Below are 22,531 nucleotides of genomic sequence, written 5' to 3'. Positions count from 1 at the left end.
TGCTATTGCACAATACTTAATATAATAATTTTAGATCCTGATTTGGACCAACTTGAAAACTGGGCACATAATCAAAAATCTAAGTACATGTTTAGATTCAGCATATCAAAGAGGCCCAAGAATTTAATTTTTGTTAAAATCAAACTTAGTTTAATTTTGGACCCTTTGCACTTTAATTTAGACCACTTTTAAAACTGGACCAAAAATTAAGAATCTACATACACAGTTAGATTTGGCATATCAAAGAACCCCAATTATTCAATTTTGATGAAATCAAACAATGTTTAATTTTGGACCTCGATTTGGGCCAACTTGAAAACTGGGCCAATAATCAAAAATCTAAGTACATTTTTAGATTCAGCATATCAAAGAACCCCAAGGTTTCAATTTTTGTTAAAATCAAACTAAGTTTAATTTTGGACCCTTTGGACCTTAATGTAGACCAATTTGAAAACAGGACCAAAAATTAAGAATCTACATACACAGTTAGATTCGGCATATTAAAGAACCCCAATTATTCAATTTTGATGAAATCAAACAAAGTTTAATTTTGGACCCTTTGGGCCCCTTTTTCCTTAACTGTTGGGACCAAAACTCCCAAAATCAATACCAACCTTCCTTTTATAGTCATAAACCTTGAGTTTAAATTTCATAGATTTCTATTTACTTATACTAACGCTATGGTGCGAAAACCAAGAAAAATGCTTATTTGGGTCCCTTTTTGGCCCCTAATTCCTACACTGTTGGGACCGAAACTCCCAAAATCAATACCAACCTTCCTTTTGTGGTCATAAACCTTGTGTCAAAATTTCATTGATTTCTATTAACCTTAACTAAAGTTATTGTGCGAAAACCAAGAATAATGCTTATTTGGGCCCTTTTTTGGCCCCTAATTCCTAAACTGTTGAAACCAAAACTCCCAAAATCAATCCCAACCTTTCTTTTGTGGTCATAAACCTTGTGTCAAAATTTCATAGATTTCTATTAACTTAAACTAAAGTTATAGTGCGAAAACCAAGAAAATGCTTATTTGGGCCCTTTTTGGCCCCTAATTCCTAAAATGTAGGGACCAAAACTCCCAAAATCAATACCAGCCTTCCTTTTATGGTCATAAACCTTGTGTTAAAATTTCATAGATTTCTATTTACTTTTACTAAAGTTAGAGTGCGAAAACTAAAAGTATTCGGACGACGACGACGACAACAACAATGCAGACGACGACGCCAACGTGATAGCAATATACGACGAAAATTTTTTCAAAATTTGCGGTCGTATAAAAAGGGACAAAAGTTAAAAATCTACATACACTGTTAGATTCGGCATATCAAAGAACCCCAATTATTCAATTTTGATGAAATCAAACAAAGTTTAATTTTGGACCCTTTGGGCCCCTTATTCCTAAACTGTTGGGATCAAAACTCCCAAAATCATTACCAACCTTCCTTTTATGGTTATAAACCTTGTGTTTAAATTTCATAGATTTCTATTTACTTATACTAAAGTTATGGTGCGAAAACCAAGAAAAATGCTTATTTTGGGTCCCTTTTTGGCCCCTAATTCCTAAACTGTTATGACCTAAACTCCCAAAATCAATACCAACCTTCCTTTTGTGGTCATAAACATTGTGTTTAAATTTCATTATTTTCTATTTACTTAAACTAAAGTAATTGTGCGAAAACCAAGAATAATGCTTATTTGGGCCCTTTTGTGGCCCCTAATTCCTACACTGTTGAAACCAAAACTCCCTAAATCAATCCCAACCTTTCTTATGTGGTCATAAACCTTGTGTCAAAATTTCATAGATTTCTATTAACTTAAACTAAAACTAAAGTTATAGTGCGAAAACCAAGAAAATGCTTATTTGGGCCCTTTTTGGCCCCTAATTCCTAAAATGTTGGGACCAAAACCCCCAAAATCAATACCAACCTTCCTTTTGTGGTCATAAACCTTGTGATAAAATTTCATAGATTTATATTCATTTTTACTAAAGTTAGAGTGCGAAAACTAAAAGTATTCGGACGACGACGACGACGACGCAGACGACAACGCCAACGTGATAGCAATATACGACGAAAATTTTATCAAAATTTGAGGTCGTATAAAAATTTAAAAATTTTATGAAAATTGTTAAAAATTGACTATAAAGGGCAATAACTCCTTAGGGAGTCAATTGACCATTTTGGTCATATTGACTTATTTGTAAATCTTACTTTGCTGAACATTATTGCTGTTTACAGTTTAACTCTATCTATAATAATATTCAAGATAATAACCAAAAACAGCAAAATTTTCTTAAAATTACCAATTCAGGGACAGCAACCAAACAACGGGTTCTCTGATTCATCTGAAAATTTCAGGGCAGGTAGATCTTGACCTAATAAACAATTTCACCCCCGTGTCAGATTTGCTCTAAATGCTTTGGTTTTTGAGTTATAAACCAAAAACTGCGTTTTACCCCTATGTTCTATTTTTAACCATGGCGTCCATCTTGGTTGGTTTGGCAGGTCACGCCACACATTTTTAAAACTAAATACCCCAAAGATAATTGTGGCCAAGTTTGGATTAATCTGGCCCAGCAGTTTCAGAGGAGAAGATTTTTGTAAAAGATATATAAAATTTACGAAAAATGGTTAAAAATGGACTTTAAAGGGCAATAACTTCTAAAGGGGTCAACTGACCATTTAGGTCCTGTTGACTTATTTGTAAATCTTACTTTGCTGAAAATTATTGCTGTTAACAGTTTATCTCTATCTATAATAATATTCAAGATAATAACCAAAAACAGCAAAATTTCCCTAAAATTACAGATTCAGGGGCAGCAACCCAACAACGGGTTGTCCGATTCATCTGAAAATTTCAGGGCAGGTAGATCTTGACCTAATAAACAATTTCACCCCTTGTCAGATTTGCTCGAAATGTTTTGGTTTTTGAGTTATAAGCAAAAAACTGCATTTTATCCCTATGTTCTATTTTTAGCCGTGGTGGCCATCTTGTTTGGTTTGGCGGGTCACGCCACACATTTTTAAAACTAGATACCCAAATGATGATTGTGGCCAAGTTTGGTTTTATTTGGCCCAGTAGTTTCAGAGGAGAAGATTTTTGTAAAAGTTAACGACGCCGGACGACGACCCCGGACGCCAAGTAATGGGAAAAGCTTACTTGGCCCTTCGGGCCAGGTGAGCTAAAAACTTATCTTATTAAATATTGGATTGTTTCTTGATTGCAAAAATATATATTCACTTCTAATAAAAATTCAAATGACTAAAATAGACATGATGATTAACGGGGAATAAATTAATAAACAATGGTTTGTTTTAATTTAAAAAAGTTTTAAAATTTTAAAACTGCTTCAAGCCAATTCCTGATGATAAAATAAGTGAACTAATCTAAATTGTTGATTAATTACCAGATGATTATTGGAAATGTATCAAGTAAATTACAGGCCTTACTTAAATAGCTTTTTTATATTAATATTTACATTCATTTTTCATTTTTTTTAAAGATATCTTGTTAATCCATTGATCATTTATCTTTCAGACATAATTTACAGAATCACTTTATGTATTGTAGATCAGAAGTTAAAGGCAATACATAAATCTATCATCCTTATATATATCAAACATCTAATATTGAAGTTGTATATTGAAGGTTCTAATTATGCAAGACTGAGGTTGATAAGTAATGTGGTCAATTTGATTGACAATTTAGGAGGTGGGGCGTTGTAATTAAAAGGTCCACCTTGTCTCTGATTGTTTGGTGATAATGACAGTTGTCAATCATTATAGTATTGTATCAATACCCAATTACCTAATCAAAATGTTATAAAAAAAAAAAAGCCTGCACATCAACACACCTTAGTTACATACATTCTTGGATGAACTGCTCCAAAAATATACCACTTTTTTTAGTTCATATGTGTATTATGTACATGTGCACATACATGAGAACTATATTTCAGTGTGAATACATTTAGTAACAGTAGCTAACCTATCACGTTGTTCGGGAGGCCAGTGCCTTAGTAAAGATTTATAACAAGTTCTAATCTTTCCAAAAAAATATTGCCAAAACTACTTTGAATTGGAATCCAGGTCGGTTACACTCAATCACGTTCGCATTTATTCATGTTTGCCCCCTTTCACTTTCGCACCCTACAGGTTAGCATCCAAAGTCTGTTCACACCCTATACATTCATGCCCAATTTCTATAGGTTTTGTGTTTAATAATTGTAGTTTTGGTAAGTAAAATTGAAAATGGAAACATTTTAAAGTGTATACAGTCCGTCCGTCGTCGTCCGTCGTCGTCGTCGTTAACTTTTACAAAAATCTTCTCCTCTGAAACTACTGGGCCAAATCAAACCAAACTTGGCCACAATCATCATTGGGGTATCTAGTTTAAAAAATGTGTGGCGTGACCCGTCAAACCAACCAAGATGGCCGCCACGGCTAAAAATAGAACATAGGGGTAAAATGCAGTTTTTGGCTTATAACTCAAAAACCAAAGCATTTAGAGCAAATCTGACGAGGGGTAAAAATGTTTATCAGGTCAAGATCTATCTGCCCTGAAATTTTCAGATGAATCGGTCAATCGGTTGTTGGGTTGCTGCCCCTGAATTGGTAATTTTGAAGTAGTTAGAGATAAACTGTAAACAGCAATAATGTTCAGCAAAGTAAGATCTACAAATAAGTCAAGATGACCAAAATGGTCAGTTGACCCGTTTAGGAGTTATTGCCCTTTATAGTCAATTTTTAACCATTTTTCGTTAATTATAGTAATCTTTTACAAAAATCTTCTCCTCTGAAACTACTTGGCCAAATTAATCCAAACTTGGCCACAATCATCTTTGGGGTATCTAGTTTAAAAAATGTGTGGCATGACCTGGTCAACCAACCAAGATGGCCGCCACCGCTAAAAATAGAACATGGGGTAAAATGCAGTTTTTGGCTTATAACTCAAAAACCAAAGCATTTTGAGGAAATCTGACATGGGATAAAAATGTTTATCAGGTCAAGAACTATCTGCCCTGAAATTTTCAGATGAATCGGTCAATTGGTTGTTGAGTTGCTGCCCCTGAATTGGTAATTTTGAGGAAATTTTGCTGTTTTTGGTTATTATCTTGAATATTATTATAGATAGAGATAAATTGTAAACAGCAATAATGTTCAGCAAAGTAAGATCTACAAATAAGTCAACATGACCAAAATGGTCAGTTGACCCCTTTAGGAGTTTTTGCCCTTTATAGTCAATCTTTAACCATTTTTCATAAATCTAAGTAATCTTTTACAAAATCTCCACTGAAACAACTAGGCCACAATCATCTTTGGGGTATCTAGTTTGAAAAATGTGTCCGATGACCTGGCCATTCAACCAAGATGGCCGCCACGGCTAAAAATAGAACATAGGGGTAAAATGCAGTTTTTTGCTTATAACTATGAAACCAAAGCATCTAGAGCAAATCTGACAAGAAGTTAAATTGTTAATCAAGGCAATATCTATCTGCCCTGAATTTTTCAGATGAATTGGACAACTGGTTGTTGGGTTGCTGCCCTCCAATTGGTAATTTTAAAGAAATTTTGCCGTTTTTGGTTATCTTGAATACTATTATAGATAGCGATAAACTGTAAACAGCAATAATGTTCAGCAAAGTAAGATCTACAAATAAGTCAACATGACCTAAATGGTCAATTGACCCCTTAAGGAGTTATTGCCCTTTATAGTCAATTTTTAAGAATTTTCATTAATTTGGTAAATTTATGTAAATTTTTACCAAATATAGTTCTCTGTTACTAATGGGCAAAGTTCATGATAGATATAATTGTAAGAAGCAAAATCGTTCAGTAAAGTAAGAACTTCAAACACATCACCATCACCAAAATACAATTTTGTCATGAATCCATTTGTGTCCTTTGTTTAATATGCACATAGACCAAGGTGAGCGACACAGGCTCTTTAGAGCCTCTAGTTTAAATATTGGTACAACATTAACCTGCTTCCAATCAATTGGAATTTTACCAGTATTAATAGATTTTTGGAAAAAGAATGTAAAAAATGGCTAATTTCTTCTGCAAAATTGTGCAAAATATATGCTGGCAGATAAACAGGCCCAGTGGCTTTGTTTTTAAGTAACTTTAATAAACCGTTATTACTAATAAATATGTCTGGCATTGTGTGGTGGGGAATTGTACCTTTATTTGGCATAGTGGATGTATCTTCAGATGTAAAAGCCTTTTTTAATTGTTAATTTAGAATGTTAGCTTGTGTATTTGGGTCACTTTATAATAAACCATTCTTTCCTCTTAATGGTGAAACTCCAGATGTTTCTGGTTTTTTTACTTTATATAAATTGCCAGAAACATGCAGAAAGATTTTGTTTTTTCCTCTAACTGGGAGCTAATTATTTCTTGCATGTATATGCTTTGGGCTCTTCTTATTTCCCTATGTGCAGTTGCTTTTTACTTTTTTATATGGACACAAAGTCCACAATAACAGTAGAAAAATTTAAAAAAAACTTTGATTAGTCTAGTAAAATATAGGAACTCAAGGAACACAATACCAATATTTCATTTTTAATCATTCTTTGTCTTTGATATGAATAAACGTTACCTGATGCATTACATTTCTTTGTTTACATTGAATATGAAGTCATAACTTAAATAACATTACAACTAAATCCCTAACAACAGAATATTGGAAACAAAAAATCAGGAAAATTTTCCCGAAATTTTCATTGTACTAAATGAACTCAAAATTGTTTAATTTTTTTGATGTCATGCTTTGAAATCCCACATCTGCGCAGAAATCTACAATGTACTTCCTTTTTCCGGTCTCGTTTGTATGAAACTTTGAGTAAAATATATATTTAACAGTCAAGTATAAAATAGAAAGGAACACAATACCAATTTCATTTTTAATAATTCCTTGATATGAAAAAACGTTACCTGATGATAGCGTTTCTTTATTTACATTGCATATGACGTCATAATTTATTTTACATCAGTGTAACATCACACCTGAAATTATCCCAAAAAACAGGACCAAAATCGGAAACGTTATGGTGTTTCCATTTTGGTTTTTTAACAAATATTTAAGTTACAAAAAAATAATTCATACAGAATTCGTCCCACAGGCACTTGTTTCTATCCATACTAAGGTCGACTATCCATATAAATTCTATTTATATGGATAGTCGACCTTGGTAGAGATAGAAACAAGTGCCTTTGTCTATATCCCTATTTGCCCAAGTCTATTCAATTATTGACCTTAGGTTCAGGATCAGGAACCTGTAGGAAGGCGTCCCAGAAAGAAAAAAAAAAGCTTTGCCAGACGTCATGATTATTTGGACTAGTGATTAGTGTGCCCGAAACGACCTGTGGAAGAACTGGTACAAAGGCCGAAATGTCTTACGTTATGACATAAGCTACAAAAATGCAGTACTCTCATTACTCATCTCGTTGTTTTGTTCATTCATCGACATCGTTGACAATGTAATGGAATATGATGCGACTGTCATAAAAGTGAGAGGTTTAGCTAGCTATAAAACCAGGTTCAATCCACCATTTTCTACATTAGAAAATGCCTGTACAAAGTCAGGAATATGACAGTTGTTATCCATTCGTTTTATGTGTTTGGACTTTTGATTTTGCCTTTTGATTTTTGATGTTCCTATTTGAATTTTCCTCGGAGTTTAGTATTTTTGTGTTTTTACTTTTTTTTATAGGGCACATGCACTGCATGCAGTCATGAGTGGCAAAGTTTACGTAGAAAACATATTCTATTAATGATGACTTCAACTAAACAATGAGATACCTTCTTTTGAAATTTCCTTCTAAAAAATAAAGGGAGCTAACTAACTATACAAAAGACGAAAATGTTACACACTATTTTATTGGTTTAATTTTCATTTGTAACCAATCAACGTCGATTTTATATCGCCTTACAGGCGTCTCTGGGGAACTCGATTCTCCTTCACAGTTTTAGCGGAATTTGCTAGAGTAGCTCACATTCAGTTCAACAAAGATTATTATAAATGCTTATGCTATCTTTTATGCATCATACACTACAGTCTTCCTATCAAAACCTTTGAATTTTCTTTCCGCTTTTGCTTGATTTTGTTTTTCGCCACTCACACGACCGATTACCATTGTGGCCAGAATCGAGCAGGCCTAATAGAATTCCCGTAACTACATCAACTACACGATTTCCCTTATCACACAATTATAAATAATTCATATACGGCATGATACTGAAGCTAGGTCATATGAAACGCACGTAGATTAGAATGACGTCAAAAAATGATGATTATCCCAAAGTTACGTACAATGAAGGAGTTTCTGCAAAACCAACCGGTACCTCGGAACACCAGCTTCTTATGCAGGCAATCAGTACAAATGCCGGACAATTGGTACAACAGCTTATTCAAAAGAATCCGCAGGTTGTCCATGAAAGAGGTTGGTTGACCACTTACATGGTTCACAGATTGTACTCAAAGCACAAATGTATGCCCAGAAGCACACAAATAAAAGCTTTCATCATCCTGTAACATGTTAGTCTTGAGTCGAGTCTGACATCCAACGGTTGTTTTGCTAGACAAGTTGCAGCAGTGGGATATCAGAGCTAGTCCCATATCAAAAAGTTAATATTCGCCAGTTCAAAATGGATGCACAGCTTCTTTCCTTGCTTCAGGAGCATATAATTGGCCACAGGCACTCATCTCAGAAAAAAATTCCTATATACCTTTAAATAACCCACTAAAACTTGTTATATTTAAAATCTAAATTGATTTTTCTTTGCAATGGTGTATAACATGCCAACATTTGTTGTTGGAATCATCCGAAGCAATCCTACCCAAGTATGACAATCGTAATAATTTTGCCAAATGCTGAGGAATTGGCAATTAACGCGTCACGTCTCCTTATATATCTTGGTTTCCAATTGGTCAATGTTATGGGAAAGTCTAAATGATTATCAAAGTTATCTGATCTTGTTTCATTTTCATATGTAAAGTCAAGAGAGAGTCTAAATGACATTGACGTCATGGGCAAATTTGTATAAAAAAAAAGGAACCTCGTAACTTATTACCACAAATAACGCTTGTGAGGTGTTTTTTTCAAGGTATCTTACACAATTTTACTAATTTGGGGATAAGTTCTATTCAGACAAAAAAAAAAAAAATTCTGAAACAGTTTTTATAATTCCTCATGTACTGCAAGACGTTTATTGCCATTTGTGTGTAGGTAGACAAAATAATTACGATTGGCAAACTTGGGTAGGACTGTTATGGATGATTCTGACAACAAAAGTAGGCGTGTTATACACCATTGTGAAGATAAATCAATTCAGATTCATGACATAACAAGTTTTAGTGGGGTTGACATGGTTGACAGCCAAAAAATTGGCATATAACGGAATTTCTTCACCGCCTGACATTTTTCTAAATCCCTAGTTAAGTACTTTGTGTTATATAAAGGTACATAGAGAGAAAAAATTCTGAGACGAGTGTCTGTGCTGTTGGCATTGCATTTTGGCTCCATATAAATTGGTCCTCAATTTGTTAATTTTTATCTTATCCATTAGCATTGTCCATCGTCCTCCTCCTCTATCCATTGTAAACATCTTCTCTGAAATAAATGAACCAATTCCAACCAAACTTTAGCTGAAAAATCCTTATGGTATCAAGAATATAGTTTGTGTTTTATTTTCTGTTTGGTCAAAAAATAAATGGTCAACATGGCTAAAAATAGAACATAGGGGTAAAATGCAGTTGTTTGCTTATATATCAAAAACTAAGCATTTAGAGCAAATGTGACAACATGTGAAAGTGTTTATTAGCATATTTAGGTGAATTAAGTTTTATCAGTTCAGAAATATTCAGATTAATTCAATAACCTTGATGGGTTGCTGCTATTAATTTGGTAATTTTAAGGAAATTTTGCAGTTTTTATACGACCGCAAAAAAATTTGTGGTTATAAGTTGTCCATGTCAGTCCAAATACATTTGATTTCCAGACAATAACTTTTTAGGATAAGAAAATAGAAATCTATGACATTTCAACACAAGGTTTATGACCTCAAAAGGAAGGTTGGGATTCATTTTTGGGGTTATAGTCCCAACAGTTTTGAAATTAGGGGCCAAAAAGGGTCCCAAATAAACATTTGTTCTACTTTCCAGACAATAACTTGTGGAATGGTGTACATGGGTATTGATCTCTTGGAATTTGAGAAATTATACTACAAAATTCCATACCACAAAGATATGGTAAGAATTGGCATTGGGGGTTATATGGCTAAAACTGTTTGGGAATTAGGGGCAAAAAATGGGAAAAACAAGCATGTCCCGGTTATATATTTACTGGACAATTACTTCAGTTCAAAACATACTTTAAAACATGTCAAATTACCTCCCTTACACTGCTTTTAAATTATGTATAAAGAAATTTTGTATGGTCTTGGAGTGATTAGCTGTTAATTTATTTTTAGAAGTTACTATTTTAAAAATGCTCATAAGATAGATATTTAATTTTAGCCATGATAAAGTATGTCATTTTCTATTTTAAGACTTTTATGGTGTATTTAAATGGGTTATTATTATGGTTGCAAACTCTATTGGAAATTTGAATTGAGATTATGACCACATTTTGAGGGAAAGATATTTTTTGGGGGAAAAGGGGGGAGGGAATTTGTTCTGAGGATTTCAGAAATTAGGAAATTAGAAAGAAAATTTCTTCACAAAGTATTTTTGTTTTGCATAAAAAAATGGGGGGGGGGGCAATTTTGCAACAGCATAGTGTATTGCAGAAAAGCAAAAAAATGAATATTAATTCTAATCACATAACCAATTCAAGTTCTTTGACTCCAGTTATTCTGTGTTAGAAACCTATTATGTGTCATATATTTAATTACAATCCAATATAGATCTGTATCAAGTGCAAATATTGTGTCCATTTTTGTACCAACTGTTCAGGGCTATCCAGCTACACTCTGCGAACCAATTTTTTGGTTATTATCTTGAATATTATTAATGATGAAGAAAAACTGTAAACAGCATAAATGTTCAGCAAAGTAAGATCTACAAATAAATTTTATATGACCTAAATTGTCTATTGACCCCTTACAGAGTTATTGCCCTTTAAGGACAATTTTACACAATTTATTGATTAAGTTTTCTTACTTTTAAAAGTCTTCTCCTCTGAAACAATTGAACCAATTCCAACCAAACTTAAGCTGAATGACCCTTATGGTATTTAGTATAAAGTTTGTGTTTTATTTACTTGTAAATATAAAAACATGGCTGCCATGGCTAAGAATAGAACATAGGGGTAAAATGCAGATTTTGGCTTATATCTCAAACACTTGATAAGAAATTAGAGCAAATCTGATGGAAAGTAAAAATGTTCATTAGGCCAAGATCTATCAGCAATGAAATTTGCATATGAATTTAACAACCCATTGTTGGAATGCCGTCACTAAATTGGTAATTTTAAGGAATATTATTTATGATCATGATGATAAAGATAAACTGTTAACAGCAAAATGTTCAGCAAAGTAAGATCTACGTATAAGTGTATATGACCAAAATTGTCAATGGTGCCTGTTAGGAGTTAACGGTATTGCCCTTTAAATTTTTCACAATTTGTTAATCTAGTTTCCTTACTTAAAAAAAAATCTTCTCCTTTGAAACTGCTGAATCGATTGGCTAAATGGCACATATGGTAGGGGTAAAATGAACTACTTTGTTTATATAAATATGTCTGATTCAAAGAACATTTCAATGAAATTTTTAAGCCACTCATTAATATATATCTGTCACCAAGGTTCCTCCAGAGCACTGTTAGATAAGGGGGAGCTAACTCGTTTGTGCTGGAACCAAGGGACAGGGGGTCAGTCTATCGCTAGACTTAATGTTCTGATAGGCATAGCTAAAACGCAAGGAAGGTTTTCATAATTTAATTACTGTAACAATTTAAACGAATGAAAATAACAAATCAATTAGTAAACAATTCCAAATAATAATAATAATCAAATTAAAGTACAAAGTATCAATTCAAAATATCAAGTCCAAAGTAAAACTATTTCTCCTTAAAATGTAAAATATAAAATAAATGCCAAAATTACTAAATCATAAAATGTACTTAATCTCAATTTCAAAATATAAAAGTCTCAAAATAAAAGTTTCTCAAAAGTATTTTCTAATTTAAATAATGAGTCAAGAGATAAATTTTGTCTCACACTACACAGTCAACTGGTAGACTGGTAGACAGTCTTATAGGGCCAGTATAATGACATGAGTAGTGTGAGGTCACGCTTCCGAAACACTGACTGTTATCTTAAAAATTCCCAAAAATAAAAGGTGAGTAAAAAAATCCATTTTTGTCTAAACACTACAAAGTCAACTGGGAGACTGATCGACAGTCCTACAGACCCAGTATAACAGACTTTAGCAGTGCAAGGTTAGGTTTCCGAAAGGTGACTGCTTTTCCTAAATTTCACAACGCTATTTATACTAAAACACAGATTAACTCAACATGACATGAGATGTTAATATTACTCTCATAAGTAAAAACAGAATTCAATTAACAAAGCCTAATCCTAGTGACATGTATGCTAATTACAATTAGTCTTTCAAAATAAAGTGCTTTGAGCAAACTGTGACATTTCGAGTACTTATGCCACAGCATAGGTAAAATTAATTAAACAGATTAATTAAAACTTTTACAAAATACAAACATTAAATTTTCTTTCATAAAATAAAACATATTTTTATCCAAAATAACACTAACACAAATTAAACCAAATAACACACCATGACATATTCCCCCCTACTCCAATATGTTTGTCCCCAAACATGATATATACATTCACATATTAACATCTTAAAAATAGTCTTTATACACTCCAATAAACTATATATAACCTGGCGCCAAAATATATACTTATAATATATAGCAACAACTATGTATTTCAACTTGCTAGCTCCCAGCAACCTATATTCCATGTGTTTAACAGATGAAAAATAAAATAACATTCTAGTAATCCAAAATTCAAATTGATGTAGTGAAAAGAACCAACAGGCGTGCACTCCTACTAATTCCTAGAACCACAAAAAAATAAAGATAGAAACTGATTGTTTTTCTAAATCCTGCTGTCTTGGAAGGTTGCTATGGTATTACATAATAAGCACCATCATGATATTCACAAATTTCTAAATGATCTGAGTTGGTAATGTCAAAGTTCTGTTCTTGTAAACTGTTTTTGCTTTGTTGTTTCACAAAAGTTCAATCCTATAAATAAGCTCTAGCAAGTAATGTTCAAAATTATTTCTGGTAAGATGTCCAAAAGTTAAAGCACTTTTCCTCCGATTATTGCAAACACCTGTCGAAGGACACCTATTGCATCCTTGCTCGTTGATCCGTGCACTGCTGCAGTGGCGCCTAGATGACGCAACTGACGTCGACCGATACAGCTCCAAGATGGTCTACTGTCAAATAAACAGCTCACTCTATGATTCTCCAGTCCAATCTACACAAAGCTCCTCTCCACGGTTGTAGTAAACTGGAAACCCGCTGTTCCTGGTATTACACTGGATAGCCTGGCACATCTGTCTTTTTGGCAGCACCATCCTTTTGAAATCCTTTTTCTACCCATGATGATATTTCTATTCCAATTACCAAACTGAAACTTAAAGTATTTTTGTCAGTATATTGTTTATGTTCTATTCTCTACCTTAAGTTACTCATCATATTCTATTAATAACGCAAATAAAATCTCTCCTGAACTAAATGTTAAATTCTCTCTACTATGAGTTAAATTTCCAAATCGTATAAAATTATTTGCACAAGTACAGTTTCTCCTGAACTGAATTTTATCTCCTGTAAAGTTTTTTGCACAAATAAATATTTATCTAAAGTTAACAGATTCACACCAAGAATCAACATACATCTATACTTTTCACTTAAAAGTTATTAAAGTGTATTATAATAGGCAAGATGTACTTATCTTTTAGTTATGTGTTGTTTAATCTGCAACTTGTCTCTCCTGCTACTGGTTCTCTCTTCCTCTCATTGTCTCTCCTACTGTTATATCTCAATTTTGAAATTTTAAGTTTTAAATAATTTTGAATTAATTTTGCCAACCTACATTCTAGCTATGCAGTTTAAGAATCTCTTTTGTATCATGCCTCGGGTCAACTCCGCCATATCTGTCACCAAGGTTCCTCCAGAGCACTGTTAGATAAGGGGGAGCTAACTCGTTTGTGCTGGAACCAAGGGACAGGGGGTCAGTCTATCGCTAGACTTAATGTTCTGATAGGCATAGCTAAAACGCAAGGAAGGTTTTCATAATTTAATTACTGTAACAATTTAAACGAATGAAAATAACAAATCAATTAGTAAACAATTCCAAATAATAATAATAATCAAATTAAAGTACAAAGTATCAATTCAAAATATCAAGTCCAAAGTAAAACTATTTCTCCTTAAAATGTAAAATATAAAATAAATGCCAAAATTACTAAATCATAAAATGTACTTAATCTCAATTTCAAAATATAAAAGTCTCAAAATAAAAGTTTCTCAAAAGTATTTTCTAATTTAAATAATGAGTCAAGAGATAAATTTTGTCTCACACTACACAGTCAACTGGTAGACTGGTAGACAGTCTTATAGGGCCAGTATAATGACATGAGTAGTGTGAGGTCACGCTTCCGAAACACTGACTGTTATCTTAAAAATTCCCAAAAATAAAAGGTGAGTCAAAAAATCCATTTTTGTCTAAACACTACAAAGTCAACTGGGAGACTGATCGACAGTCCTACAGACCCAGTATAACAGACTTTAGCAGTGCAAGGTTAGGTTTCCGAAAGGTGACTGCTTTTCCTAAATTTCACAACGCTATTTATACTAAAACACAGATTAACTCAACATGACATGAGATGTTAATATTACTCTCATAAGTAAAAACAGAATTCAATTAACAAAGCCTAATCCTAGTGACATGTATGCTAATTACAATTAGTCTTTCAAAATAAAGTGCTTTGAGCAAACTGTGACATTTCGAGTACTTATGCCACAGCATAGGTAAAATTAATTAAACAGATTAATTAAAACTTTTACAAAATACAAACATTAAATTTTCTTTCATAAAATAAAACATATTTTTATCCAAAATAACACTAACACAAATTTAAGCCAAATAACACACCATGACATATATATTGAAAAGCAAAAATAATCATTGATGAAAGATTTATTCAAGCAAAAAATTACAAGTAAGCGATTCAGGCTCTTGAGAGCCTCTTGTTCATTTACATGTATCTCTTCATTATTGTAAGTTTCACCTACCTGCCACCTGCTATTTCTCATATTTGACAGTTAATCTCAGAGACCCATCTAGTCCTATTTAAAGGACTTTACTCAGCAAATTAAAATGCCCATGAGGTTTGCTGAAACAGCGCACCATATGATTAAAGTATATTTTTTTTATTAATTTCCCAATTAAGCTATCATTAATAATAAAATTGTCACTATTTTTCCAATACAATATATTAACCTAAACATTTGCTAAAGGATAAAGAATATTTTTTTTCCCTCATTTTCAGTCATTTTGAGATGAATGAAAAGGTTGGTGCCCCTTTTCAACATCGATTTCAAACTAGATTCTTTTTGAGGCGAAGCTTGAAAAGTAAAGGCGAGCGATTTTTTTTTTTTTTTGTAAACATAAAATAGGAGGTTTTTATAATATTAAAACTTGATTTATCACTTGTACTTTGACATTTCTTTCATTTCTGAAGTATTTTTTCCCTGTTCTGACACCAAGAAATAATTAAATCTGGTCTATGTATGTGTGACTGACAATGAGACAATTCTCCATTCAAGTCATAATCAGACAAATGCAACCCCTTAATGTTATAAATATCCCTTTTACAAGTTTTATGAGGGATCATAAGTTATAATATATTTTTTTGTACAAAAGGGCTCATATTTTCTCAAAGAACTATATATCTATCTGGTATTAAATGGTCAAAACATGTCCAAGAAATTTGTAATATTCTTGGAACTTTAACCATGTTAAATTAACACATTTACTTTACAAATGTAACAGTTGAATATTATTCAAAATAAGTGGACCCCTCTTTTAGAAAAAGTTGTTTAAAATATGATGAAACTCTCCTTTTTTAGCTCACCTGACCTGAAAGGTCAAGTGAGCTTTTCTCATCACTTGGCGTCGTCCGTAAACTTTTACAAAAATCTTCTCCTCTGAAACCACTGGGCCAAATCTAACCAAACTTGGCCACAATCATCCTTGGGGTATCTAGTTTAAAAAATGTGTCTGGTGACCTCGCCATCCAACCAAGATGGCCGCCATGGCTAAAAATAGAACACAGGGGTAAAATGTATATTTTGGCTTATATCTTTGAAACCATAACATTTAGAGCAAATCTGACATGGGGTAAAATTGTTGATCAGGTCAAGATCTATCTGCCCTGAAATTTTCAGATGAATCAGAAAACCTGTTGTTGGGTTGCTGCCCCTGAATTGGATATTTTAAGGAAATTTTGCAGTTTTTGGTTATTATCTTGAATACTATAATAGATAGATATAAACTGTAAACAGCAATAATGTTCAGCAAAGTAAGACCTACAAATAAGTCAACATGACCAAAATTGTCAGTCAACCCCTTAAGGAGTTATTGCCCTTAATAGTCAATTTTTAACAACTTTTCGTCATGTTTTTGTAACTTGTACAAAAATCTTCTTCTCTGAAACTGCATGGCCAAATATAACCAAACTTGGCCACAATTATCATTGTGGTATATAGTTTAGAAAATGTGTCTGATGACCCCGCCTTCCAAACAAAATGGCCGACATGGCTAAAATTAGAACAGTGGTAAAATGTAGTTTTTGATTTATATCTTTGAAACCAAGACATTTTAGGGCAAATCTTTAAAGATTTAAATGTCCATTAGAATAAGATCTATTCCCTCACAAATTATCCGATGAATCCGACAACTTGTTGTTGGGTTGCTGCCCTAAAATTGGTAATTTTAAGGAAATTTTGCAGTTTTTGGTTATTATCTTGAATACTATAATAGATAGAGATAAACTGTAAACAGCAATAATGTTCAGCAAAGTAAGACCTACAAATAAGTCAACATGACCGAAATTGTCAGTCAACACCTTAAGGAGTTATTGCCCTTAATAGTCAATTTCTAACAACTTTTCGTCATTTTTTGTAACTTGTACAAAAATCTTCATTTCTTAAACTATTGTCCAAATTTAACCAAACTTGGCCACAATCATAACTTAATGACCTACCAACCAAGATGACCGACATCAGTAAATACAGTAACAGGTGAGCGACACAGGCTCTTGAGAGCCTCTAGTTTTTAAATACATAATTTTCAAAGGTTTTGTATAGAAGAACTATACAAATCCTTAGTATTTCTATTTTCTTTTCTACATCAATAAAATGGCCCCTTGTCTGAAAAGGGGGGGGGGGATCTCAAGCTGATAATAACAAACACAGGTCAAAGTATGGCCTTTTACACAGGGCTTTGATACAGACCAAACAACAAGCTATAAAGGACCTTAAAATTATTAGCGTACACAATTAGAACAGGAAAACCAACGATCTAATGTATATATCCAAAACGGGAAAATACCAATGAACAACATCAACAAACAATAACTGCTGAACGACAGGCCCCTGAATCAATCAGGACAGGTGCATAAACATGCAGCGGGAATATAAAAAAATTAAAAAAAATCTGTTTTGAAAAAAAAGGTGCGGGTGGGTCCGTCAAACAAGGAATCAAATTGGTGTGGCCTAAATACTAAAGATCAAAGAAATGAAAGACTCCCATCCAAACCCTCATATTCACTTACACAAAATGTATGTATATTTTAAGTTATCGCTTTCATCTCTTAAATAGTTACTAGGTTAATTGATACATTTCTTTTCAAAATGATTATGAAATGTTGTACATATGTGTAAACATTTGTTTTGGTCAATAAAACCTCACCAATGAGATACTTTGCTCTCAATGTATTCACAATACAATGTGTGTGTAACATGGAAACAGACAATGATTAGGATATAATTATACACATTCTATATCATGTATATAGTCTGCATTTTAAGGGTTATTGTATTTGAATAAGATTTAAATCTTTTCAAGTATTATATTTTATAGTTCTTTGCTCTTTTTCAAAAAATGTAATTTGATCTTGATTTGTTGAAGTTAGACTATAAAAGTTTGTCTCGATGAAAGCTTGTAACTATTTTTTTAAAGTTTGACCCTTGTATTTTTTTTTAAGAAGTTCACTAAATGACATCTCTTTTATGAATTTATGTAATTAATCATTGCAATTAAAAAGAAATGAAAATTCTTAGTCTAATGAAGCAGCAAATTTTGAAGAATTTTAAACACCAGTGACCTTGAAAACTTCATCAGGAATTGTATGCACATACAAATATCTTCTTCTTTTAACAAAAACATATAAATTCATCAGCATTGATGCACCTGTCAGAAAATATAAGCTGAAGAAAGATATTATAATTTATTCCCTTTTCGTCTGATTAAGATTATAAAGATGAGTATTTCTTCTATTAATTAAAGGAAGCACAACTTTTCATGTATTGTTATGAATCACAGTTTATAGCTAGACTTTGTGAAACTATGGGGATGTTTAATGACATTGACTGCCTAAGTAGCTCTGGCACGGTTGGTGAAATTTGCAGAGATCTTTTGAAATTTCAATTAGTTGATTTACTACAGGTGTATAACATTGATGATATATTTGATTTAGCTAATCAGATATTCTCAATTGACACAAATAATTTGGGGATATCTCAGCACCAATGATACATTTGTACTATATAAATTAAAGTACTGTTGATTCATTTATTTTCCAAAAATTATAGCACCATGGTCCCTTGTACATTCTATTATAAAATCATCCAAGATACCACCATGGTAGAAAATATAGCACCAGGGTACCACAGCGCTTAAATGTCTTGGGGGGGGGGGGGGGGGAGGGGGAAACATGGCTAGAGGTATACATATATTAAATAAACCAAAAAAGGTTGATTGGAGATGTTCTTAAAATTAATGGTTATTTATAACATTAAGGTTTACTTGGAAAAATACAAAACAGTTTATAATATGAATTTAATGCATGGTTTGTGAATTTTGTGTAATTTTAGGTTCTGGTTTTGGTTTTTTTCCAGGTTGGCATGGACAGACAGCATTACATAAAGCATGTCTGATCGGAGACTACTCAATGTGTTTTATTCTACTAGAAAGTGGAGCAGATCCTAATTCTCTCAATGATTTTGATGAAACACCTCTACATTATGCCTGTAAAAGAGGTGTTCCAACTGTTATACATTTGTTAGTGCAAAAGGGAGGTAACTTGGATTGTGTGGATAAAAATGGGATGAACATGTGCCATCATGCTGCTCAAACAGGAAGTGTGTAAGTGTGAGCAATTTACATGATCGAGTATATATATAATAAATTTATGATTGAGAAAAAACTATGTCTATGAATGTGTGTTGAAGGCATATAATTTTTCACTTTTGATCTGATTATTCTCCGGTCAGCAGAGCCCTTCATACATCTGTAGGTGAGTACAACATTCTATATATCCCTGTCTACAATAATGTCTTATCAACAAAATTTCATAAGATGTGCTTCACAGTTCTTGGTTCATAAATTTATATTTCTAAAGTTTCAAAGCATCAAGGATTTCACTGCTCAGGTAAAACAAATGAATTTAATTTGTTTATTATCTTTCCTTGTCCATAATTGTAGTTACAATAAGACAGAGGAAGATATCTCCAATCCATTGATGCAATACTTAATTTCTTGTTCCCACTGAAACTGCCAAATGAAATCAATCATAGTACTGTAGTGCCCACCAGAGATTAGATAACTTCTGTATTTTTCTTTTACCAAAGTTTAATGTACTTTTTATGTAAGATTTATTGCTAATATCAATAAAATGTTCAGGTTATTTAAAAAAATGTTCAGAAAAAAAGCTATCAAAGCAGCTTGTTAATTGACCATCTCAATTAAAATCTTGCATGTACATGTATTGCTGACATTAGAAATGACAAAGTACATTAGTCTGGATTGCATGTGTGATGATAACTTGCTTTATTTTCAGCTTTGCTTTGATCTACTTGTATACATTAAGACCAAGCTATCCACAAGTCAACAAGCAATTCCAGCTCCCGCTCCATATAGCTTGTCATTTTGGACATGTAGATGCTTTTAAATACCTATTGAAAAAAGAAGTATGTATACATGGTTACAATTACATTTATCATATACTGTGGATTCATTAATATTCCCTAAATGCCAACAAAATAATTTTTGAATAAATGTTAAATCTGTGAATGGTTGTTTTAACTTTTAAGCTCATCTTAAATAACATTAAGGGCATACGATACAGTTACAGGTTGCTAACGTAAAATGTTATTTTCGCGACGTCAAACTGTGACATATCGGGAAAAGATGCATTTTTCGACTGATTTTTATCATTCAAACTGATTTCATTTGAAAACCAGTGTATGGACACCTACATGTATTTTTTTAAAAAGCAATTTGTTTCATTTTGCAAGGAGATTATGTGACCCAAATTTTATAAAACTGTAAATAGCGCAATTTTTTTAATTTTGACAAACATGCTTCCTGAACATTTGATAAATATGAGTTATTTCTGAATAAAATTGCATAATTTTTAAGGATACTTATAAAATACAGAAATTACCGATTATTTAACAAAAACAATTTGTGTTTATCTTTTATTTTTTATTACATACTGTGAAAGTACTTTTATTCGTGGGGTACCAATTTTCGTGGTTTTCGTGGGTGACTTGATCCACGAATTTAAGTGTCCAACGAAATAAAACAACCATTGTCCAAATCAAGACATGGAAAGATCCTGATCCGTAGGTTTTACTACTGATATGATCTAGATAATATATTGAATGACGCCAAATCTGAGAATACTTTAAAAGCAGTCACAGAACTACAACTACATACGGGATTATACCCATTTAATCTTTAATTACCTAAACTGTACAACTTTTTATCTTTTAATTATCATAAAAACATTTTTGATCGATGAAAGTCAGATTTCCGGTTTTGTTATGCTAGTATGATAAAGTGTTCATTTTATATCATCATAGTTCTCGTACATATATGGGAAATAATAATTTCATGCTTAGGCTTGATTTTGATAAGAATTATTTGACATTTCAAGATACGTTTATAACATTTGTTATGTTACTGTTCTCTTTAGGTGACATGTTTATAGCCTAATTAACACCTTTGATGGTCTTTAATCTGTTGATCACTTTATGATGAGCTAATTACTGTTATCACTACGATTTACAGGAGTCAATGTTTACTTTGCAATTTCCTTCAATCCAGACATTTTGTAACCTTCGTTTCTAATGGCTTTAAATTTTAAATTTCTTTTTTTTTTAGAAATTTGAAATCCACGAATTTAAAAACCCACGAACATGTAAATATTGCTCAAACCACGAAAATTGATACCCACGAATTAAAGTACTTTCACAGTATTTGATTTAATCAGTTTCAAAAAAGACTATATGCAAATGTTTATCAACTTGTAAATACAGGTTTAAAACTGTATTGTATGCCCTTAATACAATCTAATAGATGATATAAATTGCATTTATTAATGTTTCTAAAATTACTCAATTGAAATTTATTTAAGAAAAGTAAACTTTTTGAAAGATTTGATGATTCATTTTGTGAATATTGAATATATGTGGTTTATTTATGTGTGATTGCGATAGGTGCTTTTGTTTTCCTTCAATATATAGCTAGAGGTATGTGCTTGTTAACATAATCATTGGGAGAGAAATCTATTGCGCCACAACTCAATGGTACATATGCTCAAAAAATTTAGTACATGATTACTCCAATCTGTAAATTAAATTAAATTTTAGTTTTACCCTATGCATTTGAAAGCTTTTTATTGAGAAACTACCAAAGAGAAAAATGATAATGTGACAACACCATTTGATTGTGCCATCAACAAATATGTCTAATGAATCCCTTACTGAAAAGTTTCAAAGAATATAAAAATCAACAATTTTTATGGGTTTCCAGGAACAGTTAAACCATGAATTTACTGTTAGCAAATTTTCTACTGCCTTTTATGTAGATATTGGCAAACTCATAAAATCAAATATCCATGAAACTATACATGTACAATTTTTTCCTTAATCTATGAAAACGGATATTCACAAAAAACAGCAAATGAAGACAATTAACTAAGAATTCCACATAATTTGAAAAATGTTTTATTTTTAGAAAAGTGATCTGAAACAAGCCGATGCTGATGGAAACAATGTTTTACACATAGCTGCTAGAGAGGGGCACCAGGGCTTATGTTGGGATATCTTGAAAAATTCATCTGGTCAAGTCTTACATGCTACAAACAATGAAGGCTATACACCAGCAGATCTGGCATCTCAGAGGGACAAGTATGGGTTAGTAG

At 32.4% G+C, this 22,531-nt stretch overlaps 2 protein-coding genes across 2 annotated transcripts in view; one reads left to right on the top strand and one right to left on the bottom strand.

Annotated features, from left to right (window-relative positions):
* LOC134724927 (la-related protein 7-like) overlaps positions 1–7,727 on the bottom strand; it is a 28,661-nt gene extending 20,934 nt beyond the window's left edge. Inside the window, exon 1 of the mRNA XM_063588304.1 lies at positions 7,703–7,727. The gene's annotated coding sequence lies outside the window, so the exon portion shown is untranslated. The remainder of the gene's footprint in view (positions 1–7,702) is intronic.
* A 219-nt stretch (positions 7,728–7,946) lies between these two features.
* The window catches only part of LOC134724925 (uncharacterized), a 32,778-nt gene continuing 18,193 nt past the window's right edge, over positions 7,947–22,531 (top strand). Inside the window, exons 1-4 of the mRNA XM_063588303.1 lie at positions 7,947–8,444; positions 19,221–19,467; positions 20,162–20,291; positions 22,345–22,523. Coding sequence (XP_063444373.1) covers positions 8,276–8,444; positions 19,221–19,467; positions 20,162–20,291; positions 22,345–22,523 — 725 coding nt within the window. The 5' untranslated portion in view covers positions 7,947–8,275. The remainder of the gene's footprint in view (positions 8,445–19,220; positions 19,468–20,161; positions 20,292–22,344; positions 22,524–22,531) is intronic.

This window comes from Mytilus trossulus, chromosome 7, assembly GCF_036588685.1.
Source record: "Mytilus trossulus isolate FHL-02 chromosome 7, PNRI_Mtr1.1.1.hap1, whole genome shotgun sequence".
NCBI classification, from domain to species: Eukaryota; Metazoa; Mollusca; class Bivalvia; order Mytilida; family Mytilidae; genus Mytilus; species Mytilus trossulus.
The sequence above is the reverse complement of the archived record's forward strand: the minus strand, read 5'-3'. Positions and strand labels throughout refer to the sequence as shown.